The sequence below is a fragment of the Drosophila grimshawi genome, unplaced genomic scaffold, assembly GCF_018153295.1.
Source record: "Drosophila grimshawi isolate 15287-2541.00 unplaced genomic scaffold, ASM1815329v1 contig_848, whole genome shotgun sequence".
Lineage (NCBI taxonomy): Eukaryota > Metazoa > Arthropoda > Insecta > Diptera > Drosophilidae > Drosophila > Drosophila grimshawi.
Window position 1 is genome coordinate 7,586,270 of NW_025063692.1, and position 27,605 is coordinate 7,613,874.

The 27,605-nt window shown below is 40.9% G+C and overlaps 1 protein-coding gene across 2 annotated transcripts; it reads right to left on the reverse strand.

The window, feature by feature from the left end:
• Nucleotides 1-90: 90 nt before the first annotated feature.
• Nucleotides 91-27,119, reverse strand: LOC6565611. Of its 2 annotated transcripts, XM_043216188.1 has the most exons (12): nt 26,962-27,119; nt 26,395-26,789; nt 11,193-11,369; nt 7,876-8,088; nt 6,124-6,942; nt 5,814-5,993; nt 5,313-5,726; nt 4,587-5,079; nt 3,146-3,661; nt 1,915-2,016; nt 1,685-1,843; nt 156-1,558 (listed from the first exon to the last, which is right to left on the reverse strand). In XM_043216188.1, exons 2-12 carry the CDS (start codon nt 26,501-26,503, stop codon nt 1,321-1,323), a joined length of 3,420 nt encoding a protein of 1,139 aa, XP_043072123.1. In that variant the 5' UTR covers nt 26,504-26,789; nt 26,962-27,119; the 3' UTR covers nt 156-1,320. The 2 variants fall into 2 exon arrangements, with proteins under 2 accessions (XP_043072122.1, XP_043072123.1); XM_043216187.1 differs by lacking the exon at nt 3,146-3,661 and having other exon boundaries at nt 91-1,558; nt 26,962-27,117.
• Between the last annotated feature and the right edge of the window lie 486 nt (nt 27,120-27,605).

Consider the following 27,605-nt stretch of genomic DNA (forward strand, 5'->3'; position numbering starts at 1 on the left):
CAATTACTCATAGATGAATGTCATTGATGTCAATAGATGGCGCATTTTGGCGCAATAATTTTTAATAATTTTGAATAAAAGTCGTTGATTTGAATTTCAGTTAAAATGATCATTGTTTTATTTATGAAATAAATTATTATTATTTACATTGGAAATATAATGCATGAAATACAAATAATATTGCATAATCTGCGGCTTTTGCATTACAGAAAGCGTCCGCCCTATCCAAAAATAATTTTTACACTCTCTCAAAACAAACACTCTAAAAATATTAAAAATATTAAACGCTATAAAAGAAAGTGTGTGTTTTGTGTGCGGAATGGAACAACTGTATATATTACGTGCACAGATGTAAATGTAAAATGATTTCGTTTCTTTTTTTGTTTTGTTTTTGTTTTTAATTTTGTTTTTGCTTCGTTGCCCTTAATGGCACGCGTACTACAATATTATTCTTTATTGATTTTTCGATTTGTGAGCTATTGTTGCTGGGATATAGGAATATTGGGGTATACGTAACTAAGTAGATATTGCAACTACTATGCGCAAGTCGATTTGGCCTAAGAACTGCAGGAACTACCCTCGCCTTAAGCTAAACCAAGTTGCACATAATTATTTGTATATGCTGAGGTTTTTATTTTAGGTTTGTTTTATTTTGGGATACTTTTCACTGTGCTTGTGTTCTTTTCCTTTAATTTCGTATATTTTGTTATTTGTTTTTCTAGTAACTAACATATATAAACCGCTCCACGCCTCGACTGGCCTTTCCCACACATTGGTTGTTTTTGTATTTGTATTTGTTTTCGTTTTTGTTTCTTGTTGGTTTTTTACAACTAATTCATAAAAATTGTAACTAAAAAAAAACTTTCGCAATAAATAGACGAGTCACTGGGGTGAAATTAGGATGAATGATGGGAATGGGGGGTTGGGGGTAAGGTGTATCGGAGTAATACCAAAACTAGATACGATTAGGGAATATACATATATATGTGTATAAGTACGAGTATACAATGTATACGATATATAGTAGCTATTGACTTGCAAAAGTTTTCAAGAATCGCGTAACTCTAATATGCATCCTCTTCTTCTTCCACTTCTTCTTGATCATCTTCTTAATTATTTTTGCTATAAACAGAAAGTTATGGACCTACGACTAAACCGCAATTCGAGTGTAGACAAGAAAAAAAAACACATGAAAACTACAAAAAAAAAAGAAGAGAGTTAAGAAGTTTCGTTGTGTGCTTTTCCAGGCTGCGATTGCTTCGATTGCTGCTTCGATAGCTCCTATTGCTCCTCCACGCTGATGGTGATTATCATGGTTGGTCAATAGTGTCCGCCACCACCGCCGTTACCAGCACCCCCATTGCCAGCACCACCACCACCACCGCTGTGCCTGTGATGATCGCGTCTACCAGCGGATTGATCCCGATCGCGATAGTCCCCATTGCGGGAGCTGCTCTTATGATGATGATGATGGTGGCGCTTCTTTTCCCCCTTTAAGCACACATCCGACACGACCATCTCTGAATTGTCGCGCATTCCATAGTTATCTCGGCCGCATCTGAAAGAGACCCAAATATAGATTGACGTTAATTATCGATTTTTAAAGTTATAATTTATATTATTTTGCATGATCAGAAAATAAACTAAATTCCATAAATTTGGCATTTTGTGGTTGTCATCTCACCTGTCGAGATTCTCGCGGGAGCGTTGCATATTGTCACGCAGATTGTCGCGGGAGCGTGTCATGCTGGGCGGATCGAGGGTCTCCTTGCGGCGTAGAGCATTGTGCGAACTGTTCTTCGAGGCGGATTCGTGCAGATTCTCCCACGCCTGACGATAGTATCTGTGAATGAGAACGCAAGCGAGAGCTTTAGCTGCAGCCACAATGCAAAAACGCTTAGCGTAGACACGAACCTATTGAGGCCATTGCGAGAGCCGGAGGTAGAGCTGTCAAAGCTAGCGACCGTGTTGCAGTCGGGTGAGGCGCGATGACGATAATGTTGCGTCGTGCGGTTTCTACGAGAGAGCGTGAAATCAAGACACATAAAGAGAGAGAGAGAGAGAGAGAAACATTTAATTAGTTAAATTACAAATTAAAATGGACAGAGTGTGAGAGATAGAGAGGGATGTAGGGAGGAGGTTGAGGGATAGGGTGCTACAAGGAATACACAATTGGGCGTTTGTTAGTTACAAGAGAGTTACACAAAAAACACAGAGAACGAGAAGGAGAGAGAGAGATGAGAGAACATACATTTAAATAGAGTGCGTGCGGGAGATTAGCGACAAGTAACATACATCATATTACAATACAAATGACAGATGAGAGATGATTAATTAAACACAAAAGAGAGCGCGCCAACCTCAGATTGGAAGACCAAATGTGCAGTATAAGAGAGCGACAGAGAGAAAGAGAAAGAGAGAGAGCGCGCTTAGATATATAAAAGAATGGGACGAGTATGCATGTGTCTGCGTGTTTGTTTATGTTTGTGTGTGTGTGTATGTGTGTGTGTGTGTGTAGCCCGACAACAGCTTTTGTTTGACTGATTGATTGAATGATTTATCGATTGATTGATTGATTGATGAAATGATACAGCAAATAGGCAGCCCCACAGCATTCAACTGGAAAACCAAAAATGACTTCCAAAGGTCCAAAGTTTATATGTGTTGCTTGATTGATTGATTGTTTATATTGGCTTGTTGATTGAGCGTGTGTTGTTGTATTGTGTTTTGGTTTTTGTTGGTATGTTAAGTATTTTTTTGGCTGCTTACATTTGTGTGTATGGCCGTTGTTGTTGTTGTTGTGCGGTTTGCATTGTAGGCACTGTATTATTATAGTTTGATTGAGTGTTTTGATTGATTATTGATTGATCGATAGTTTATTGATAGTTGTCTTTAGTTTGATTGTAGCTCATCTTTGGCACACGTTCACATTACATTCACAGGTAGTCTTCGGTTTGTGGTTATTAACTTCGTTTCATATTTCGATTCGATTCCATTCGTTTCATTCCATTCGATTCCATTTCGATTCGTTTCTGTCTCTCTTTGGCATAAGCTTGTTTGCCCTTTCTGTATTGTATACTTTGGATAACTATTTCGTTTTCCACTTTCTCCTCTCTTCCTTGCTCCTTGTTCTGTTCCGTTCTACATATGACTACTGCTAAAGAGACCCGCTCTTGACCTATAGCCACGCCCATATGTGCTAAGCTCGCGTCGGGCGAGCTTTTGATCATCAAAGGGTAGCGCCAGGACGCTGTACCACAGCGATGGTGCCGGCTCGCATCGTGTACTCGACGTAATGCTGCCGTACCCATCGCCAAAGAAACGCATGTGGTAGCCACCGATGACACTACCTTTGACACGGTCGCTACCTTTGTTGCTGCACCGAGTCAATTGGGCCGTTGAGGCATAGCTTGTAGCGCTTCTTGCCGTTGCCGTTGCATAGCTGGGCAATCGATTTGGAGGCAATGGTGGTGGTGCTGGTGGTTTGTGTACCCCGGCTCCACGGTATGGCTGTTGTTGTTGACGCTTCTGGTGCTGAAGGTGCCTCGATTTCTGCTGATGGTGCTGCTGCTGCTGCTGGTGATGGTGATGATGATGGTTGTGTTGTTGATGGTAATTGGTAAAATGTTTAGCTAGGTGCCGCCGTTTGCTGTTCGGGGTGCTGACGAATGGTTTTTGCCGAAATCGAGAGAGGAGAGAACGAAAACGAAAAAAGAGAGTTGTACAACAAAAGAAAGAGAAAGCGTTTCGATCTATGTATGCGTGTCTCGAGTGTATGTGTGTGTGTGTGTGTGTGTGTTATTGTGTTTATGAGTGTGAGTGTGCAACGGCTGAGAGACTCTCTTCTTCTTCATCTTCAACTTCATCTTCTTTGGTGTATGTACAGTTATATGGTGGGTTATACAAATGAGAGCGAGGGCGACAGCTGGGAGAGCAATGAGTACGAGGCCAAGGTTTAGAATATATATATATATATAGAAACAACAACAATTGCAAACGAAAACAACAAACAAAAGGCAAACAAGAAGAGCACTAGAAAAAAATCAGTTACAGTCACAGGGTATACAGTAGTGGGTTGGGGGGTGTGGGAAATATAAATAGGGTGTTTAAATTTTGTCTGTGGCTTAAGGGCTTAGGAAAAGTTTATCTTTATCTTTTAGGTATTATAAAAATGTTCTATTTCGATATTTCGGTGTCCGATTCTGCTTACGTTTTCAGTTGCTGACACAATATTAAATTTTCTTTTAAAATTAGCTAAGCTAAATCAGGCTTCACACATATCAATTTTAGTTTTAAATTTACGTTTAAATTGTCAATTTTTGAATTAAGTCTTAATATCATCTTTAATCTTTACTTTCTATCTGAACTTCAATAAGGTGAAATTCAATATCAGTTTTATATTCAATCTTAATCGTATTCTTATTCTTTTGTTTAAAGCTTTAACTTTAATGTGAATGCAAAGCTTCTGCTTAAATTTCATCTTAAAAACTGCATTTTTCTTTCAACCTCAATTAACAATATACAACTTGAATGTTAAATTGAAAAATGTTACTTTGGTTAAGTGACTGATTGATTGAAGTACTTACCTTCTGACCAGGATGACAATGGTGGTGATGACAGCGGCAAGGAAGACGAAGCCACCGAAAGCACCAAGTGCAACAATGGCGCCCAGATTCAATTTGGCCTCCTTGGTCTCCTTGCGGTCGGGATTATCGACGGCAAATGGAACGTTGACATTGGGCGACTGATTCTGTCGAATATTAACGCTGTCCGCGATCTCATTATCCTGAGGATGCGAATTGAGGATTATCTGCTGTGTATTCCGCGTCGTCGTCTCTAGCGTGGGACGCGTCCGCGTCGGTGTCGGTGCATAGGTGGAGCCAGGACCCGCATGCAGACCAGGACCAGCATACTGTGTGGTGCTGGTGCTGCTACTACTAGTACTGCTACTGTAGCTGGTCGCTGGCGTGCTGCTCGGCTTCTTCGGTATTAGCACGGGGCGAACGGTGCGACGTGGCGGGAACTCTTCGCGCACAGTGCCAGGTACGGGCACATTGATGTTGTCCTCCTCAGAGTCGCCTGTGCGAAGAGAGAGCATGTCATGCATTAGGCTTTACATTTGCAGTCGATTGGCTGGGGGGTTATTCGTGTGTTCCGTTTTCGGAACCGGAATCAAAGCAGCTTAGTTGTTTGAGTGTCGGCACTCTACCAGCCAAACATCAACATACAAGCCATGTTTCAGGCAAGCAAATTGGTTGTAAGTATTCTATTTATGCCTAAGATTATTGTCAAAAATTGATTTTATTGCTCACCTTCACCATTGATCTCCACTTGCGGCGTGCTCAAGCTGGGATGCGGACGTGGATAACTGGCTGCAGTGCTGGGCGTGCCGCCCGTGGGGGAACTGCTGCTGGGGGGACGATAGGCGGGTGTGCGACTGGTGGTGGCTATAATCTTGGGCCTATATGACGGTGGTGCAAGTGTTGCTGCCGTTGACGGCGGCGCCGGTGGTGCTGGGGGTGTGGCCAGCGTGGGTGGTTCCAGTTTGATGCAGCGCGGCAGCGCGCTGCTCCATTGTCCGGTGGCCAAACAGCTGAGCACTCGCGGTCCCTCCATGCGGTAGCCCGGCGGGCAGCTGATCTCCGCCTTCGAGCCGTAATAAGTACCATTTGGAGCACTGATTATCGTGCTGTAATAGTTGCCAGGCAGCGTATCGCACTCAACAACTGTGCACAGAAAAAATCAAAGAGTTGTACAGTGATGTGAGTTTGGTTATGATGTGAATATGATTGCGATTTGAATCTGAGACTTACTCTCGCAGCGTGGCGGCGGTCCGTTCCAGCGTTCGTCAAAGTCACAGGTCAGCAGTGCGCGTCCTATCATCTCGTATCCCTCGTCGCAGGCATATTTCACCAAGCTCAGATAGCCAACGGTGCCATTTAGCAGTCCATACGAGCCGTGAGCAATGCTGGCCGGCAGACCGCATTCAATATCTAAAGAAAGAATCGTGTTAGTTCATCTGATAACAACTATTAGTTGCAGTTAAGGGTGGTCGTGATAGAGTCATGAGTAGTACTCATATTGCCTCTGCTTGGAGTATTGAGTACACTGTGTGGCACTTACATTTGCAGACAGGCGGAAACTCATTGTAGAAGCCCGTCTCGAGGCAGGTGCGTGTGGCAGGTCCGACGAGCAGATGATTTGCATCGCAGCTGTATTTGATTTGGGCGCCGACCTCGTATCCATTGAGCGCAATCATTGTGGAGTTGGGCGGCTGTTCGGGCCTACCGCAGGTCTTGGGCTGATGCTGGCAGATAAAGTTAAGCAGGGTGTTGCAGTTGGTATCGCTCCACAGCCAGCCCTTGGAGCCATCGAAGCGAGCGCAGTCCTCATCGCCGCCGGGATGATTCCAGAAGGAGACAGTCAGCTCATCGCCATTGACCCACTTCCAGCTGCTGCGATCGCTGCCGTCACGCACTGCCCCCATCCAGTACTGGGAGCTGACATCGCTGCGATGGCGACGCCATAGCTCCCAGCTAATAAAGCCCTGCAGCGCCGGATTGCTCTCGCTGATCAGCGTGCCGCCTCGGGAGCGGCAGAAAGACAACGCATCCAAGAAGTTCAACGGCTGTCGATTATAGAAAATATAGCATTTGCCATTGTACGAGGCCAACGCGCCGGGCGGCTGATCCCGGAATGTGGGACAGCGCTCGATGGGCAGCGCCTGATCCGTATAGACGAATGCCTCGCATATGGACAATGGATTCGGTGTATTGTTCTCCAGATGGACGCTAACAAAGGCACCCGGCATCGGTGGATTGCAGGGCAGAAAGAGCGGTTGGCCGGCTTCGAGTAGACCCGTAAACCGATTACAAATCGGATTCGTGCCCAGATCTGGACGATTGTTACCCACACGGACCACAATTGTTGCCGGTTTGTTACCTGAGAAAGTAACCATCAAAAATGCATGAAATACAATTAGTTGGCATGTTCTCTAATTCATAATTTTACAATAAAACATATTTATACTTTGTAAGTCATTCAATGTTAAAATGCGTTTTATTAAGCTCCCTTAAGCAAAGACTTTCTGTCCTAAAAAAAATATCTTTTTTCCCAATAGCCCATTGTAGCATGTGGCATATGGCATGTGCGGCATGCAGCGGGTCAGGCAAGTTCAGTTCGCAGTGCGCAGTGAAAGTAATCATAAATATTCGGTTCCCCACATATATTGCCTGCCCCACCAGCAGCAACTGGCCCTGCCACTGAGCCACTGAACCACTGACTGAACCACCGCCGCCGCATAAAAATCACATAACATTTTGCGGCAGCCTCAACTTGTTGCAGCCAAGTGAAAGCATTTGGGAAAAAAACTTATTGGTTGACTCGTCTAGCTGGCTTCTTTCTGTCCCTGCCTGACTCTCTTTCTTTCTTTCGCTCTTTTTCAGCTCTTCTCTTCTCTCCTCTCCCTCGCTCTCTCTGTCTGTCCGAAAGTCTGACAGTTGTTTGCCTTAGCGAACGTTTTGGGGCTACCCTTTTGCCTGTTTGGTTGCAGGTCTGCAACCCGTCAAGTGACTTCGTGCAACATTTGCCATTTGGCTTCTCCGTCTCCGTCTCCGTCTGCGACTCTAATTGCCATTGTCAAACTGAACTAACCTTAACCCGCAAAACACTTTTTCAGTACTTGCAACTCAGGCTTCGAATCAGAATCAAATAAAAACTTCGATGAGGATGAGTTTTGTCTTCAGTTGATCTATTGCGCTAATGCATATTAAGCCTGATTTTCAATGGAACCAACCAAATTGGACTGACTTTCAAGCCCAATGCTCTACTTCATTAATACAGTTGATTAGAAAAAATTATGATTGATGAACTTACCACAACAGGATTTACCAAAGTCCAAACGCACCAGTTGAACCATATAGGGCTCGAGCAGATTGACATACCACCAGGGCGAACGCTCCGGTTTTGTTAGGGAGCACGTCTCCGGCGTGAAGAAGGCAGAGGTGGAGCCATCGATGGCCTTCTGCGGGGCTCCGGCCCCATCAGTTGATATTTGCATTGGTGCCTTACCAGCGGCCACATTTAGTACTATAAAGATGGGAAAACATTTCAAGAGTTAAGATTAAAGAGATTCTAATTTGAGATTTGATAGTTTTTGGGATTCTCAAAGAGTGTTTGTTGTTTCAGGCTTTTGTTTTATTGTGTGTGTTGGATTTTTTTTTTTTTTTTTTGTTTCCCAGACTAAGATAGCAAGGTCTCTCCAACTGGCCAGGGCTAAGACAGTGGGCTGCATAAGTCTATGCATGGCCCTGACACGCTTTCTGGGCAAAACAAAAACAAAAACAAAAAGAAGCAAACAAACACAAAATCTACTAAATTCGAAAAAGTTCTGTGTGCATGCACATTTGTCAAGTCAAGTCACTAAAATCGACTGACCTTGCTTGACCAATTAGTCAGAGTGGAATGGCTGCAAGTGAAGAAGGGGGTGCTAGAATTTAACAAGTGCTACAAGGCCTGTACATATTGTTGAGTAGCTGGGCATAGACCTAAACGTAGACATTTTTAAGCAAAAGTGAAATTTTTTTATTTTATTTTTTTGTACATTTTTTTTTTTACTTTTTCTTTCAACTGGCGTTGTAGTGGTTGTAGTTGCTTGGGCTTAATTACACGCTACGCATGTGTGTTGTGTGTGTGTGGCAGAGATTCATTAATCAGATGCATCTGTCGGATAAAAGGCACTCGCAACTCACTCAACTCTAAAGTTAAAACTGAAGCTAAGACTAAGGCTAGGCAGGCAGCGGCTCATGACGCGCTCAAAGATCGCAGAACGTGAAACTGTGTGTGTGTGTGTGTGTGCTTTTCCTCCTCTTCTTCATCGTCTCTGTTTTTCGGTTTCATTTGACTTTCTATACAGCACATCAACTGAACTCAGCTGCTTCAAGTTTTGTGGACGGGCAGGTGTCAGTCTAAATCTCAGTCAGATTCAGTTTCAGTCTCAGTTTTAGTTTCGATGCCAGTTTCAACTTTTTTTTAAACCACTTTCGTTGCAAGTGATAATTACTTTTAATTTGTCACCGAATTAAAAAATTTCATTTGAAACTATCTTCAATTTTTCAGTTAAAATTACCACTTCCCATTTTATGCCATTCAATATTTTATTTTCCGTATAAATTTGATATACACTCGTCATTTCCCTAATTAAATTTCAATTTTAACTCAATATATTTTTTTTGTTTCATTTACTATGTGAATTCTAACTCAATTTTAGTTTAGCCTCAATTTTAGTTACTTTCGTTCAATGACAAAATACCTTTTAATTGGCGCCTTTCTGTTTCCATTTCAATTTCAGTATTTAACCACTAATCGTCAATTTTCATTTGATTTTCGTGCTCTCGACTTATTTTTGTTGCCGCCTGCTGCGTCATCTTGGTCCAATAATCATCAGCGGCACATTCAATTTTGCGTTACGCTCTTTCAGTTCGTCATTGTTCAATTAATCAATGAAATCAATGATTCGAACCGGCGGCTTTGGGTTGCCATCACTCAGTTTAGCTGCCAAGCGGCAATTTGTCTGCTGGCAATTCACAACTCGCAACTGGCAACTGGAAACTAGCAACTAACAACTAGCAACCGGCAACTTGCAACCGCAGGGCGCAATTTACCACTCGAAAATCAGTGACAGCCGTAAATCAACAAAACACAAGACCCGTTAAATTTTTTTGGTCACAACAGTTTCCGAGACTGACAACGGAATGACAAAATTGACGAGACCCCAAAGTCAAATTGATTGTACCTTAAAATTTGACATGAACTTCTCAATGAACTAAGTATTTAAAAATGTAACTTCTCCATAGACAGAAACTTGCATAGAAACTAAGCATCTTTTTTCTCAGAGAATTTTGGTATGTTACAATGAGCTTATAGGTCTACCTGTGTAAAATATGTATTTATAAGACTAAAGCTTGGTATGTAGATAGCTTGAATGTTATCAATTGAAAAACATTTGTAGTTCAATACAAAACTGGTTTGACTAGTAGCCAAATGTGATCTAAAAACAGTTATGCAAACGAACCCACGATGAAAGAAAGCTAATTTTAATAAGCGTGGGCCATGGATGATAGCTGTGCCATGGATGATTAGTGAAGAACCTTTTGTTTTTCAAGAGCTGTTACTATCCAATTTTAGATGAGTAGCCGTAGCTGCTTGAGTAGCTGCTGAAAGGTCAAGGTTGCAGTCTAACATTTAATTTCTATTCAATATTATAATTACAGCTTCAATTCGCCCTCAATTTTAAGTCATTCGTGTGATCTGCTTCTGTCAATCAATTTTCACGTTGTTTGCTTAACGGGCGGAAGTTGTTGTCAAGTCAACTGTGTAACAACAACAGCGGCAAGCCGCATAGAATGACACTTAGAACATTATTTTTCTTCTTTTTTTTTGGTAAATTTATTATTTGTTGATCCATACGAAAACCAAACAAACGAGCCTCACTAGCCAATGTGGGTCAATCGTTTCGTTCGTTCAATTCTCAACTCGCATTTTAGTTGGTCTTGTTGTTGTTGTTGGTGTTGTTGTGTATGTTCCGCCTTTCATCGACAAGACACACACATACACATAGAAACGGATACCAAGTTGTGCGTCGTGTTAATCATGTTTCACTTGGCAGCTCCACACGACAACTTTGCATTTGGAATTGGATTTCGGCTTTGGGATTCGGTGTTGTGGAATTGGGAATTGGAATTCCGAATAGCGCGTGTATCGTTGAGAACATTCGACTCGTGTTGTTGTTGGTGAAAGTTTTGTGCACACATATGGAGAGCACATACCGTCGACGATTTCAGCAGCTGCCAAGCTGAAGTCAAAGGTGCTAATTGACGTACACAAAAAAATGTTCAACTGGCCAATTGGATGTGGCAAGTTTGTGTCTTAAGTCTTTTGTTTACGTCAGGTAATAGCTTGATGCCCTGTATGACTTGAGAATGGTTATAAAAGGGACCGCTGCAGTATACATGCATATATACATGTATATACACATGTACAATACCTTCACTCTGACTCAATGTACCCTGCTAAAAATAAAGATCAACAGTGCTCTGTGCTAGCTTAAGATTTATGATTTTATAGATTTGGGTACAGGATATGTGATAGTTGATTTCCCTTTATATTAGATCTTGTCTTATCCAATTACTTACCACAAAACGGTATACCCTCTGGCACCCACTGACCCTTGTCGCAGACACGCCGGGCGGGTCCCAGGAGCTCAAAGCCCCGCTCACAGCTGTAGGAGGCGACAGTTCCTTGCGTCAGATTCGCGCTCGAGAAGACGACGCTGCTGTGCGCAGGTGAGCCAGGAAAACTGCAGGCTCCATCTGCGATAGAGAAAGAGTGAGAGAGAGAGAGAGCAAAAAAAAGAGAGTTAGTTAAGTTGAACAAAGAAATATTTTGGGTGAAATTTGAAATAAATTGAATATTCATTTTTGTAGGGGATCTGGTTGCCGCATATTAAATATTCAATATTCAAATAGCTGAACAGATGCTTGCTTAAGCGGCTGTTTTCATAAACATTGCCTTTGGGCAATAGTACGAGTCTCTTTGATTGATTTCTTAATTCAGCTTACAGCTGTGTCTCGAAGCTGAACTCTGATTTAAATATATACTTAGCAACATGATACGATGACATTAGCTACGGACTGTTCTAGCTAAAGATCAGCCTTGGGGCTAAGCTAAAGTTAAGCTGAACAAAACTTTGATCACATTTTAATTGTATCTAGAGAAATGCATTGTTACTGTAAGTTTCGCAAATTGCAATTTATTATGTGAACTAAAATGTGAAATACTAAGAAATGTTAATTTAAGTATTCATCGAAATTAATAAGACCGAAAGCTCGCAATTCTGTTTGCTGAAATAATGACCGGCGTTGATTATTAACCAACACAATATATGTATAGAAATATTTTATTGATCAGATCCTATCCTGCGGGCTTCTCTAATGGGCAGCCAATGCGAAAATGCGCCGATGTCAACATTTGTCGGCCAACAAACTGTCAAATTCTCAAGCCAACTAACTGGCCAACTGACTAACTGGCTGGCTAGCCAATGTCTTTGGACTGGGCAATTAAGCAAGTTCCGTTCCAGTTTAAGTTGCCTGCTGTCAGTGGTTGCAGGTTGCTGGTTGCTGCTTGTTGGTGTTGGTGTTGGGCATTTCGTTGATGGCGTTAACAAAACACCTCAAATATGCCAAGTATTCAGCATTGCAAAATATTCTCAGCTTGCTGTTATTTTTGTTGTTGTTATTATTGCTGCTTGCCTGCAATTGCTGTCAATGCAAAGCGTGAGAAAGATAAGTTACAACAACAACAGCATTGGCAAAACTGTCGACCATTGCAATAACGAAAGTTCTCGACTGCACAATACTCTATTCTAAGCATACAATATAGTGCTTCCTCATCCGTACTGAGCAGAAATTAGCAAGCTTTAAATATCGGACTTTATATCAAATGTTTGCTGACTTTAAGCACATTTCAAACGAAGTTATGAAATTCATATAAAGAAATCAAAGATTTAATAAGAATCACTTATTTGAAGCAGTCGTTGCGACTATTCTTCCGTTTGAGAACAGAGTATTGAATTGAATTGAACAACTTGAGAGGTACTCGGTGTGAATTCGAAAAATGTAAAATGCTGTTTATAGTTATATAAAAAATTTCAATTAAATATTTATAATATCTTAATTGCATATTAGTTATACAATTGCAACCTCAAGCCCTTATATTCATGGGCGCTGCTTCTGCAGTTACATTGAAAATGTTGTTAATTTAATTACATGCCACACTTCCCCCCCAACCAGCAGCAGCAGAACGTATCATGAATAAGATTGCTTCTGTGAGATTCGCAAACTTCAAATCGTATGCAAAATCAAATGTCTAGCAATTGTTATTGCTGCTGCTGCTGCTGCTGCCATTCAGTGATTACATTTTCAATTTAGTTAGTTCCCAGGCGCATTTGCATGTCATGAGATGGAGACGACGACGACGACGACGACGACGACGACGATGACGACGACCAAGGCGTCTGTTCATCAGTTGAATTTGAATTACGGCTGACCGCTGGCCATAGATCATGATGTTGCTGCTGTGGCAGTTGCTGTTGCAGTTGCTCTTGCTCCATATGTGAGTCAGTTTGATATTGCTGCCGCCTGTTGCTGCTGTCGTGTCGGCAGCAAATTCCAAGCAAAACATTTTCATTCCCCTTAGAGACCTCGGAGTACAAGTTTGAGTTTGAGTTCTTATGCATTGCAGTTCTGAACAGTTGTTGTTGCTCTTGTATTTGTTGTTGTTGATGTTGTTGTTGTTGTTGTTGTGTATGTCATTTCATGCTGTACACAGTTGGAAGATCATTAGGCACCGCTTGTTTTATAGACTGTGCAGGCAGTGTTCGAGGAGATTCAGTCATGCCATAAATGCTCGAATAACTGCAGCATCATTTGACCAATGCAACTTTCCAAGCAAGTCCAAGACTGCAGCTGCAACAGCAACTGCCAACTGGCAACTCACAACAACAACAACAACAACAACAGCAACAACAACTGGCAACAATTGCTAGCGTGTTAGCCAGTTTGCAAGTGGCAAGACAGCACAACTGCTTATACAATCAATGTCGAGCAATTTCATCATAACGGTTACCCGTTGCCTGCCCCATGTTACTGCTGCTGCGGCTGATGCTGCTGTTGCCAGTTGATGTTGCTGCAGTCTCTTACAAATTGGTGCGCCGGCACTAATCAAATTAGTTCAGCCAAATTTAAATTCATCACACAACGAGAAAATAAATTAAACGGAAAGAAAGAAAAAAACATAAAATACAATATACAATATACAAGTATATATGTATGTATGTATAGCTGAGACATTTGCAACGCCTGGGCCACAAATTAAGAAATCAAGTTCATGAAAATTTTCAATTTCGGTTTCAGTTACAAAATGGTTCGAGCGAGCTCCAAAGGTGGGGCTGGCGGAGGTGGGGAGGTAGATGGTTAAGACGCTGTAACTCCCACGCTGTGCGCTGAAACGAGCCCGAAAAAAATAAGATAGAAAATCAACAAAAACTGCAACTCCGGAGTTGGGAGTTGGGAGATCCGAGTCGTTTTTGTTGTTGCTGTTACCAAAAGAGAGGAAAACGGAAAAAAGGTTGCGAGCAAGGCGTCAGCCAAGCATGGAGCGGGTCGCGAGATCTGCTAAGGGTTATGCCCAGCTGACTATAGTATATATATATATATATATATGTAAAAAAAACTATATGTAGGGTATGAGCAAGTGGTGCTGTTGTTGTTGTTTTTGTTTTTTTTTACTTGCAACAACATGCAACGTTTTGTTGTGAGCTTTTTGTTTGGTTTGCTTTGCTTTCATTTGGCTTTCTACGTGCGCCAACTCAGTGAAAGTGATACCCCGCATATATCTATATAGTTATATGCACACACACACACACACATACATATATATATATATATACTTATGTGAGTATCCAAGTGACAACGCGAGCAATTTGTAGAAAGAGCAAACAAAAGAAGCCAGCAACTTGAACAAGTTTGGAATATTCATTGTACATGCACATCAAATAATATTCATAATAATAATAATATTAATGAGTTACAAGAAAAAGAGTTGTTATTGTTTTTGTTGTAACAAATTGGCTATCAACGCCTATTGTCGAAATTGACCAGAGCTCTGAGGGATACACAGAGAGAGAGAGAGAGAGAGAGAGAGAGAGAGAGAGAGAGAGAGAGAGAGCGACAGCGAGAGAGAAATAAAAAGCATTCATCGAGGCACAAGCAAACAAAAAGCGAAAGCCGTGCCGTCCAGTCGGGTCAGCAAGGCCAAAACAACGTGCCTCAAGGTATGAGGGGGTGGGGGGGGAGGGGAGGAGTGTATTATTTTTGGTTGTTTTTGCCGTTCTGTTATTTTTTGCGAACGCAGGTGAAATGATAATTGCATGTGAATTGATTGGACGCTGATCAGTCAATTAATCTTAATAGTGGAACTAGTTCAATGAACTTGTGTGTGTTTGTGTGTGCAATTAATTTTTGGCAACTTTAACTACCTGAGTAACTGTAAAGTCTTATTCATGCTGGAAGTAATAGAGAGAGAGCGAGAGTGAGATTTTATTTATCGCGCATTATGTAATTAATTACATAACTTAAGAAAGTAATTCCAAAAAATAAAATTCAGCGAAGAATCTCGACTAGGAAGAATTAGATACGGAAACTGTTCTAAGCATGTAATTAAAGTAAAAATGAAAAGTAAGGTAAGCTTAAGTGCATCAAAAGCTCTCACAGAAAAGAGATTTGTTAGAACTGAACTAAGGAACTAGTTCGGTTGAATTAAATCTTAGCTGGAGCATCTCGACTCGACTCCTTTCGCAAGCTCCTCCCCTCCCGCCATTTATATTCAGCTGATTGCTGGTTGCAGGGCGCTTTCTACGTTCAGTCAAAAGAGTTGGAACTTGTAGCAAGTAGTCTGAATACAGTCCGCATTCCATGGAGACAACAATTTGCCTATGCTGCTTAATTTCATTTTAAACGCACACAACAAATGCAACAACGACAGCAGTATGAGCAATAATAAGAGGAGAAATGCAGCCTAATTGCTTGAATGGTGGGAAGGGGGAGGGAGGGGGAGCTGCTGTCTGCCAACTCTCCGCAATTAGCATGTTTTTGGCCACTGTCCCCCAGATTTTCTGTGAAATTTGGTTGCTCGTTTTGGGCGCAGCACTTGAACTCGATAGCCCCTCAACAACAACACAGGCTAATTAGATACTTTAGACAGAAGGGGACTACTTACAGAAAAGTTAGGGTACGAATGGGGAGAGGGCAGAGGTGGAAGCAGAGGCGGAGGCAGATTCAGAGGCAGAAGCAGCTGTGCAAGTTGCAGTAGGTCGCGTCATGCGCTGATTGCTTAACGCCCACGCTTCGGCAACTGTTGCTGCTGTTGTTGCTTGTGGATGATTTTCTTCTTTTTCATTTTCTTCATCTTCTGCTTCCTCTTCCTACTCGTCTTCTTCTTCAATTGCCGCTTCAATTACGAAATTGAAAAGTGCAAGTGCGATCGAAGGAAAGCAAACATTTGCCTTGGCTGATGACCCAATTGAGATAGTTCAGCAGCAACACACAACAGCAATACACGGCACCAGCAACAGCAGCAGCAGAAGCAGCCGCAGTGAGTGAAAAGCGCAGCATGTCCAAAAGATGCGCCCATTACAAAGGTTTTCCCTTTTCTTTTACGTTTTATATATTTTTCTTTTTTGAGGCTGCCCACAGAGCGCTGTTTACTTGCTTCTGCCGGAGATGAGTGGCGGGGAGAGGTGGCAGGCAGGTCTTTCTTCGCTTGTAAGTCGCAATGATTCATGGGCCAACTAATTTTAAGATATCGTGCTGAGCGCGCTCAGTGCCGCCACATAAAAGAGAAGCGAACAATAAGCAAAGACTGATTTTGTTGCTCGACTAGCAGTTGCCCTGTAAACATTACATATGCATTTCAATAATTATTTAATCAACAAAATCATCTCGATTTTTTTATTGTGGAAATAACGTTTGTAAAATATTGGAAATATGTAATTGTCAGAAACGAGAATCATAATTTGAAGTAAATATGCTAAGTATGCGATATAATTACAAAAATGTCTACTCCACCGAATTGGTCTCTAGAAATCATTCAATATGTGAAATTACTCATTGTTTATTGATTCATTGATTATTTATTCTTAACTGTCAAACAAACAAATACATTAAGAGAACTTTACGCAAATTAGAAATCAAAGCATTGCTTTTGTCTTTTTATTTTTAGACAACCTATTGGCTTGCATACCCTTTATCTTTATACAGATTTTAATGGCTATAGGGTATAAGAAACAATTTTCTAAAGTTGACCTCCCCCCACTTCAGAGACTTTTGTTCTCTCGCTCTTTTGTGATGTTTGTCAAATCAGAAACGGTTTAAACCGTTAGTCTATCAGCGGTCATAATGATCATAATGATGACGATGCTGCTGTTGTTGCCGCTGTTGGCGTTTGAGGCTGATTGGTTTTTGGATTTACATAAATTGGCGCGTTGCTTCACTTGGCCGGTTTTCGAGAATTTCATTTAAGCTGCTTCTTTAAGCAGACGCTGTTTGACCCAGTTAGAAGTTTCTGTTGCTATGGTTGCTGTTGTTGTTCTTGTTGTGGCAATGCCTGCATTTGGCCTGGCGGGCAAAAATTAGTGGCAGCTTGTTAAAAGCCATTTCGCAACTGGTTATTTTATGCAATGCATGCGAATTTTCGCTGTTGGTGTTCTTGTTGTTGGCTTAAAAGCATCAGACAGTAGTTGCAAGTTCGTTGCCTAAGTCTTTTGATTTGTACTTCCGCTGAAGTTCATCATTGCTGTTGTTGTTGTTGCTTATAGAATTGAGACATCAATAGAGAGAACAAAAGATGGGGCCAATAGATGAGAGGGCTATGGATGAGGGGTGTGGGGGAGGGAGATGAATGGGGTTGTTGTTAGTTAGCTGTTTGTAGCATGTCTATAAGTCGTTGTCCGGCTAAAAGCTGTTAAGCGTATTAAATAAACATGCGCTGACTTGTCTTGACTTGTCTTCCCGCCGGTCGTCTCTTTAGTTGTCTTCTCTTAACTTGGCATTTATGTAACGGTACGCACAAGAGCAACAGCAACAACAACATAGGAGGCCCAGACGAAGACAGTAACAATAAATTTTCAAACTTAAACAGTTACATAAAAAAGACTTAGAATCAACAACAAGCACAGCTATAACAACAACAGACAATGACAGCATCAGGAGGCAGCAACATCTTTCACCTGCGCCAAACTGTTGACAAGGTCTCCCTCGAAAGTAGAACCAGCAAAAATCACAGAAAAAAGAAATGACGAGAGAGAGAGAAAGAGAAAGATAAACACAGAGAGAGAGAGGGAGAGAAGAAAAGTGGGCAGAACTGGGCATATACAATAACAGGTTCGATACGTTTTTTGCGGCACTTTTGCCGCCAAAGGAACGCTTGATTGCCGACTAAAGCAAAGCAAGGCCAAGCAACGGCAACTCGCAACTCGCAACTCGCAGCTCGGAACAGCAGCAGCGATCGACAAGCAGCAATCGTCAGGCAACGACATTGACCAAAGCGATGCTATTGCTGCTGCTGTTGCTGCAGCAGTGATTCTGTCTGCTGTTCTTGTTGTTGTTGCTGGCAGTTGACCGCATTCCAAGTCAAGCCAACAAATCAATGTGCAAGCGTAGAAAGAAAGGTGTTGGCAGCAGCAGCAGCAGCAGCAGCAGCAGCATCAGCCACAGCAGCAACTGTTGCTCTTGTCGTCGTCCTTCTCTGCCTGTGTGGACAAAAACTGGGTCAAGACGAGCCCAAATGCACTCGGTGTGTGTGTGTGACAGCAGCAGCTGCGAAAACACCTGCAATAGCTGCTGGTGGCAACATGAGGGGCGGACATACGGCAGCAATATACGAGTATAAGCAACGCGCATGCTCAACTCACTTCACGGCTCGTGCGATGTTTGTGTGTGTGTGTTCTCATTGCAACTGCTAATTTTGTGTGTGTGTGTGTGTGTGTGTGTGTAGATGTGTGTCTGTGTGTGTATCAATGTTGCTGCTGCTGCTAGCTTACAATTTATCATTTGCTGCTGTTGTTGCTACTGCGGCTGCCGTATAATTTTTGCATTTATTTTTGGTTTGTGCCTAATTTGTTGCACACGCTGAAAATATTTTTTTGCTTGTTGTGTACATTTTCTACTTGTTGCTGCGGCTGCTGCTTGGCATCTTTCTGGTTGACTCTTGATTTTTTTCTGTTTCTAGCTATTTTTTATGGTATTTTTGTGGTTTTGTGGCGAACCGCTAAAAATTTGTTTGGCAGTTGCCGCTGTTGCTGGTGTTCCCACATTAGAAACGATTTGGAACAACAGCATAAGCAACAATAAAATATACAAATATTATTTATTTGTGGGTAGAACTTGCCTAGCTTAATTTAACAATTTGCATAAGAGACCAGCAAACGCAGGCAACACCAAAAAGCTAAGAAACTCAAATAAATCAAATGTGCTGTTGGCCTTTCTCCTCAGCAGAGTTCATAACATTTTTGTCAACGCGTCGCGTCATCGCACGCTATGTAAATGAAGAGCAACCAAAACAACAACAACACAAAGCACGGTAACAACAACAACGGCAATAGCTACTACATCAGCAGTAACAACAGTAACAGCCACTTGTAGTTTAAATTAGAAGGAGTTTAGCAGTCAGTGGGCATCGTCTCTTTATTATTATGAAGATTTCACTTTAGTCGTTGTTTTTGTTGCTGTTGCTGTTCTCGTGCTTGTTATTGTTGTTGCTGGCATGTTTTGATTATAAAATAAATGTAGTCTTGTTGCTGTTAGTGCTTTTGTTGTTTGCCTGGCATTCCAACTGCTCGCTTTTTACCGCTAGACAGTTGCCGCCGGCAGCGGCAGCAGCAGCAACAGCAACAGCAACGTTATGAAATCAGTTGAATCAGCTGCAGATGAACAACTCTCGGAACTTGATATTCAGCTTGTTTAGTTGGGGCGGTGGACAGGTGGACAACAGCAATAACTAGCAAACTACCAACTACTAACTAACAACTAGCAACGGTCCTCATAAACGCACCATGAGCAACAGAAGCACCAATTGCTCATGTGTGGCTGCTGCAATATTGATTTTAAGCGCAGCGTCATCCACACTTCCGATTACCGCGGATAAGCCAGTCAGCTAGCTGGAGCTGCCGGCCATTGAACCTGGGCCATAGCAGTTGATAATAATGTTAATGATGATAATTACGATAATGATAATGGTTATGATAATGATGCATTGCCAAGCACCGAGTTTAGAGTCCGGAGTCTAAGTGCAAGTCCATGCTGGCAATTAGCTGGGCTCGCAGCTCTAAGCAATATATATATATATATATATATATGTAAACACACACACACTCACTTATACTCTTACTGATATAATATGTATATGTGTGTGTGTAGCTGGTACGGGCCCAAAAGGCAACGTCCTAGGCAGGCGCCATAATTTCTGGAAATTGTTATTGTTATTGTTATTACACTTGGTTGTTCATGCAGAAGTGGCAGCAGCAGCAACAGTTGCCGCACAGTGGTTCAAAATCAGTTTGCTCATGCTTTATCAAGTTATGGCCATGGCTATATATGTCAGCTGCTTTTTGCTTATGTGTGTGTGTGTGTTTGGTAGGCACAGCAAATGGGCTTGGCTTTCACCCACATCAAGTGCTGCCCAACATTCTTCTCTGTCTCTGTCTGTGTTTGTGTGTGTGTGTGTGTGTGTGTGTCTGCGTTTGAGTGTGTGGGCGCTTTGCCAAAGCGTTGCTATACCTCAATGCTTACTATCGCATAGTTTTTATATTTTATATATTTTTTTTTTTCAACCTGTTGCTGTGAAAGTTGCTATACCTTAAGATCTGTGCTGGTGCGACAGAAAACACTGCGTCAAGTAAAATTTTATTGATACCTGATATTGAATGCACTCGTTGTATATAAGTATCTAATATCAAATTTACCCATACATACACATGTGTGTTACACATTTTTCTGAACCATTCTGTACCTTTACATAAATAGGCTTAAGACTCAACTAACCTCACACATTAGATAAGTCTGTACTTTTTTACAAGACAAGGCTCATACTTATGAAAGTTAGCTAACAGATTTCATTAGCGCCGAGTACAATGAGTTACAAATAGCTTAAAAGATATACATTGAATAATAAATAAAGCTTAGTTTGTTAAGAATCCTTAATACATTTATGTTTTTACATACAAAAGACATCTACTCAAATAAAAAGTTGTGCTTTGTCTTAAGGGGTAAACATAAAATGATTTTATGCATATTGAGATATGATATAAGTAAAATCGATATATATCGAGAGGGCTACCATCAGTAATGCTTCAGCTTTCAGCCCCATCTCCAACTATAGCGCATTTGGCAGTCAATTTTATGGCATTAATTTGATGGCAATTGCAACAGCTTTTTTTAGTGGGCCAGTGACGAAACGCACATACACCAGTAAAGAGTCACACACACACATGCACACACAGAAGCACACACAAAAGCACACATTCAGACACACGCATAAGCAACGTTTAAAGTTATTAACAAAAGGCAATTATTTATAACAATTTCGATAGCGTTCGCCTCGTGGCATTGATGGCTGCAAAACGAGTCATGAATCAGATGCCAAACAGCGAGCCAATTGTTGCCTGCCAATTTCAAAATGGCAACAACAAGTAGCAAGAGGCAACAACAACTACAGTAAGAGCTAGAGCAATAGCAATAGCAACGCGTCGCACATTCATTACAATTAATTAAATTAAAAAGCACATAGATTCTGTCGTCCAACCATTAGCTACACCTTTTTGCCTTTCAGCTTTCATGGTGGCAGCACTTGCTACTGCTGGTGTTGTTGTCATTTAAATGCGCTACTAATAGCAAACAATTTCATTTATTTATTAGACGTTAGTTTCACTTTCCGCGCATTTCACTGTGACACACATTACAATTTCTTCGCACAGCTGGCAGTACCAAACGAGAGACTTAGGCAACGAACGCGAAAGTTACACACACACACACACACGCACACACACTTAAAAGGTTTTAAGATCGTGTGTGTGCGTTGATTGTTCATAAATAATAATAAATATTCAACTGCAGCTAATACTTGATTCATATAATGAGAATTCCATACAAATGAGCTGCACCCAGAAAACAAAAACAAAAATACTATAAAATCGAAAAGAAAACTTAAATTGATGATGATTTCAGTCGAAATACACATGGAATGAATACACAAATCTTACATACACAAAAATCGCAAAAGCATTGGGTCATCTTTACTGTTGGAAAGTTGAGATATGCTTAGTATAAGGCTTGTATATAATACACATTGTGAAGCATTATTTTCATTATTGATTGCTTAAAAGATTTGCGCTTAAGCGATTAATTAGCTATAATCTCTTCTTTTCATTAAATCTTTTCCTTTTCACACTTATTATCAACTTGAAATTCATTTTAATTTCATCGTTTTCAGTTCAAAATATTGATTAATCGTTGCTGGTCTTTCGAACTGCCACCTCAATACAACCTTTTGTGTAAGTGATCGAATTTTCATTTATTTGATCATATATAAAAGATTTCTTTTGTTTTTTTTTGGGTTAACGGACTGATTGTGCCTGCTCTTTGGATATTTCAGCTCAATGCAAGTGTTGCAGTCTTTATTGTGTTGCGGTTTGCTTGAGAAATAGTTTTAGTTGATCTAAGATCTTTGATCATTAATCTTCCCCATGAACTAAACTTCTACTTTGAATGATCGAATTTTATAGGTCTTTTTTCTTAATGTCAAAGCGCTAATCCTTCGTTACTTTTAGTTTCTGAATCATTTGAAATATTTTGAAATTATTTCAAGCTGAATTTCAAGCTTTCTGTTTCAAGCTTGTTTCGGTAATCTACTCCATCGCATGGCGCAATCTCTAAGCTTATCTAAGCTATTTATATGCCCGTATCTCACTATCTCCCTTTCTGTCTCTTCTTCTTCTGACGATGTGTTAATCTTTGACTTGAACGCCAACACAAAGTGTCAGCTAAATAATTGACTTTCTGTGGAGTGTCTGGCAAGGCCATTTGTCAGCTTGCGCAAGTTGCTCAGTTATTTAGTGTCTCACTTCCATTTCCATTCCACACTTGCCTCATTATCCACTCCCCCTCACACACACATTGCTACGTGTCAAGGCGGCATCACTTGTTAAAGATTGCACCTAAAATTTATTCGAAATCCAACAAAATAAAATAAAATGAACTCGAAAAGTTGCGCAAAGTTGTGAGGCCAAACATATTGAGGGGCATTATTTCGTTTGTCGTTTTGTGACACAAATGCGCGACAATTGCCCAAAGTTTTGGCCTATACTGTGACTTTTGGCCCGGCAATTGTCACACTCCTAACTGGCGATCATTATCAAAGAAAACACAAATCAAAAGCATTAAAGTCTGAGCTTATCGCTATGATTGTCGCAACGACAAAAACAAAATCATTAAAACGTTGTGAAAAGTGCGCTTGGAACGCAGAGACTGTAAGACTTGAGGCTATGAAATTTGGTATGTAAATATGTTTTGAACAGATCAACTTTAAGCTGCAAGCCATTTTTGTTTTCATTAAAATTTCAGTGTGTGGTCACTCTTTTAATAAGCGAAGCCGATTTCCAGCAAATTAAGTGTCAATTAAACTCAGCCAGAGTAAGAGGGCAATAAAATTAAAATGGAAATGCAATATTTTAGTTGGATGTCGGAAGACTATGTTTTCCTCACTAATACTAACCTTTAAAATGCTTAAGATATTCTTTTTGATGAAAAGCTAATCTGATACTGAGTGTTCACAAACTATTCTGCAAACTTGAAGATAATTGCATAACACATAACACTAAAGTTATGCAAAAAAACTATCTACGTTTGAGTGATGATGACAGCATTCATTGGGAAAGGATACTTAATCACAGTTTTGAGGTTGTTGTCACAAGTAAAAGTCCCCTGCTGCTGTTGCTGTCCGCTAAAGTGCGTTATAGTCGCCCACAGCCCCACAACTAGCTGACTAGCTTTCTGGCTGTCTGGCTTCCTCAACTGTGGACACAACTTCCTTGTTGTGCCAGTTTGTTTATCTATTATGTAAGGGCAGCCAGGCAGACAGGCAGCCACCGCCTCGTTTCGGGATTTATCCAAACCGCAGAAACGAAAACACTAAAGCTAAGACAAAAAAATGAAATAAAAAAGCGCTGATGCTTGCACGCATGCGCGCACAATGTGCCACGCCTCAAACAAAATGCCGCATTGTGTGGCGCACTGTGGTTGCACAAATGAGCCGAGTCGAGCCATCGACAACAACAGCCTTGTGAGTTATGTATCTGTTGTATCTGTTAGATGTGAGCATCTTGCGAATAGTTATGCTTGATTTTTTTTCGCATTGCAATTAAACGCTGAGCTTCCGCAATGCAATGAGAGTCATTAGCTTGATGCGATGATCATTATTATAACGATAATGACGATATGTGGTATACCATCTCATACATCTCATACAGGTATATCATGACATTACAGTGCCCTCAACCAGCTAGTCAGCGGTCATTATATATACATAAAACATAAGATAAAGCTATACGTATGAGTAACAAGTCATCATCATCATCTAATATGGGTGGGGTATTACAACGTAAGTAATGCCCTCTGATGAGCTGTGCCTGAGAGACTTGCCACACGTTGCTAGCAATTTTTAGCGAGCGTTGTTAGCTTGCCTTCTCCCTCCCATCCTTCCCTCTGTCCATCTCTGTCGGGCTGTTTACATTGCACTTTTACTTTTCTTATTGTCAACACTATGAAAATACAATTGTGTAGACAAATAAATAAATACATATATAAATATATATATATATATATATATATATATATATATATGTATATTAAAAAAAACTTTCCCATTTGGTCGAGGCAAAAAGTTGAAAAAAAACCTGGCAACACTTTTTTGTTTGTGAAATTTTTAGCTGCTCGTAAATTTTATTTTAATTTCTTAGACAATTTCTTGTTGTTGCTATTGTTATTATTATCGCCCTTTTCTTTTGCTCTTAACAACATTTTTCGTTAGTTTCTCAGTTTTTCCGTCTGTTGTTTTTGATTTGTAATTTCAATTAATTTCTTTTCAACGCGATTCCCACAGTTTTATTTTGTATGTGGACTTAACTTCTTTTTGTGGTTCTTAGCTCTAACGGTTTGCAAGAATGACTTTATCATTTTTCAGTGATAAGAGCGTATCGAGACAACAGATTGAAGATTGATGGACGGTATTCCATTATTCTCAACTTGGGTATTCCGTTTACATGCTCTTAAGTTATTGAGCCTCTTTTAATGGAGTCGTAACTGGCCACAACAATACAAAGAACATTTCTAGTAACAATAAAAGTGGCTGGTTTTTTTCTAAGCTGTTCTCTTCTGTTCTCAAGTTCAAGGCGTCGTTGTTGGGAATACACCTCCCCTCCCCCCATGGTGAGACACCTGCTTGTGCATAACTGTAACCCAATCTGTTGCCACGTGCAGCAAACATGGTTTGGTAATTGGAGACAAGAACGGCACAACAGGTTGTGCTTGCTTGCCTCTTCCAAAACAGGTGACGCTGTCACGTGCAGCAGCGGCAGCGGCAACAACAGCAGCAGCAGCAGCAACAACAAGAGTAACAGCATCGGCGTCAGCAGCAAGTTTGTTGCCTAAGTCTTTTGTTTCTTGTGACACATTTGGCATTCACTTTAGTTGTCTTTGTTGTTGCTGCTCTATCTGCTTGCTGACCCAAACAAACATCCGTTTCCTGCGGTCAACACTGGCAGACACGCCCACCAACTGAACCCGACCCAGCACAGTGCACGCCCGTTAAAGCGAACAATTTGGGGTAAATTTAAGAAAATGAAATAATATAATTGAAGTTTACGAAATATAAATAATATAAGAAGACTCTTTTAAGATAAGAGATTATTGAAAAATAAGTTTCGATGCACACAAATCGGAGAGTAGTTTTGAACTGAGAAAATTAAATTTTATAGCTGTGTGATCAGGTGATCAGAAGACGCATAAATACACTATAAGAAATTGATTCGATGTTCGAATTGTATCGAGATAAATTATGCGAAAGTTCCAATTTCCAATTTGATATACTATTTTAGCATAAATACACCTGAACATTTAAGGAAGGAAGATAACGAAATATTTTAAGGAAATGTAAATAGAATAACAACAGTAGAGTAATAAACGAGTGCTTACTGTACTTGCAATATGCATATGAGTCGTGTCTTTGGTCAGTTTCTTCGTTTCCATTTGTCGCGCGTATCCCACGAAACAATTAACGAGCACAAAAGCTGACCGATTTAAAGCGAGTGAGCGAACCACAGCTACAACAACAGCAACAGCAACAACAACAGCAAGCTGTTGCCGGCACTTGACTTGAAGCTGGACATTAGCTGATTTTTTGTAGTTGTTGTTGTTTTTGCTGCTTTATGAACGTGGGAAAAAGTGCACAAGCCTCGCAGTCGCTTTGTTTCAAAAGAGAACCGGAAATTAAAAGCCAGCGACAAAAGTGTATGCAAAAAATTTAAAGGTGCGCCCTCCCCGACCAAAAAAAAATATATATATATATTATATAAATAAACTGAAAAATGGGTGATGAGTAAAAATTAAGCAAGGGCAGTAGCAGCACCAGAACCGAGAGAAAATTTGTTTGCTTTTCTGTTTTGGACTTAACGTCTTCTCATCTTTTCATCATCTTTTCGTGTTTTCGTCTTTCGCTTGACACACTCACCTATATTCTGCGCCTGCGTCTGAGTCTGTGACTGTGACGATGCCACCAACAGCAGCAGCAGCAGCGGCAGCAGTTTCAGCCGCAGCAGCGGCGACTGCGTGCGTTGCATTTTGTCGCTCACTTCGTTGCGTTTGTAGATTTTTCAACTTGTCTCCTCTTTTTTGTTAATTATTATTTCTATTTTATTTTTTTGTTGGTTGTTTTGTTGTTATTTTTTCTAAGAATTCGCAATTTGTTGTCACACTACAATTTTTGCCAGCTTTTTCTTTGCTCTTCTTTATATTTGTGTTGTTTGTTTTCCTTTGACTTTGCTAACACGATTTTCATGAGCAAAAGTTATGACTGTTTTTCGTTTAGTGTGGCCAATTTTTAACATGCGCCAACAACAACAATAACTGCAAGAAATCGAATCAAAATCCAAAAATCAGTACAAATATTTTCGAGATTTGCAACAGGTGCGCCGGAAAGTGTGTCAGTCGAGACAGCAACTTGTTTATCCTTCACACACACACACACAAGCCACAAAAAAAAATAAAAAAATAATAAAAAAATTTAAGAATAGAATACGCTAGAAGCAGACAATAGATGCGCGCAATTTCTCGAGCACTAGACGCGTACCGTTAGGCCAGTTACGACCGCTAGACGTTAAGTGTTGAGCAGAGTTCGAAAAGTAATGGAAAACAAAAACAAAAGTAATCGTTAAGCGCGCCACGATGCGCACAGTTCCGTTCGCTTTGCGTTCAGCACGGCAACTGAATTCGTTTCTGCTCGCTAAGTCGAGCTTAAAGCGACGTTGCGACTCTCACGAAACACGACTTAACGAACCGACGACGCATGCGCACCAAAAAAAAAAAAACAGAAAAATAAACCCGAAGCTCAGGAGACGTTTTCTTTCACTTTCCACGTACTCGATTTGCAGTCGCGCACGCGCTCTCCAGTTCTCTCTCAACGCCTTGCGCTCTCTCTGCGGCAGCTGTGGCCGCTGTGTGTGTGTGTGCTTGTGTATGGATTACAAAGCAAACCAACCGTCGTCTTGTGCAGCTCGAAAGCAACTGAAAGTTTGCGCCGACGCGTTGTGCGTCTTGTAAGCTGTAAGCCTTAAGTCGCTACGTCAACGCTGGCAGCGACTGCATGCGTTATGCTGCTGCTGCTGTTGCTGCTGCTGCTGTCACTTGCTGCGCTTTCGGCAAGTGCCAAAGCTCTCTGGAGGT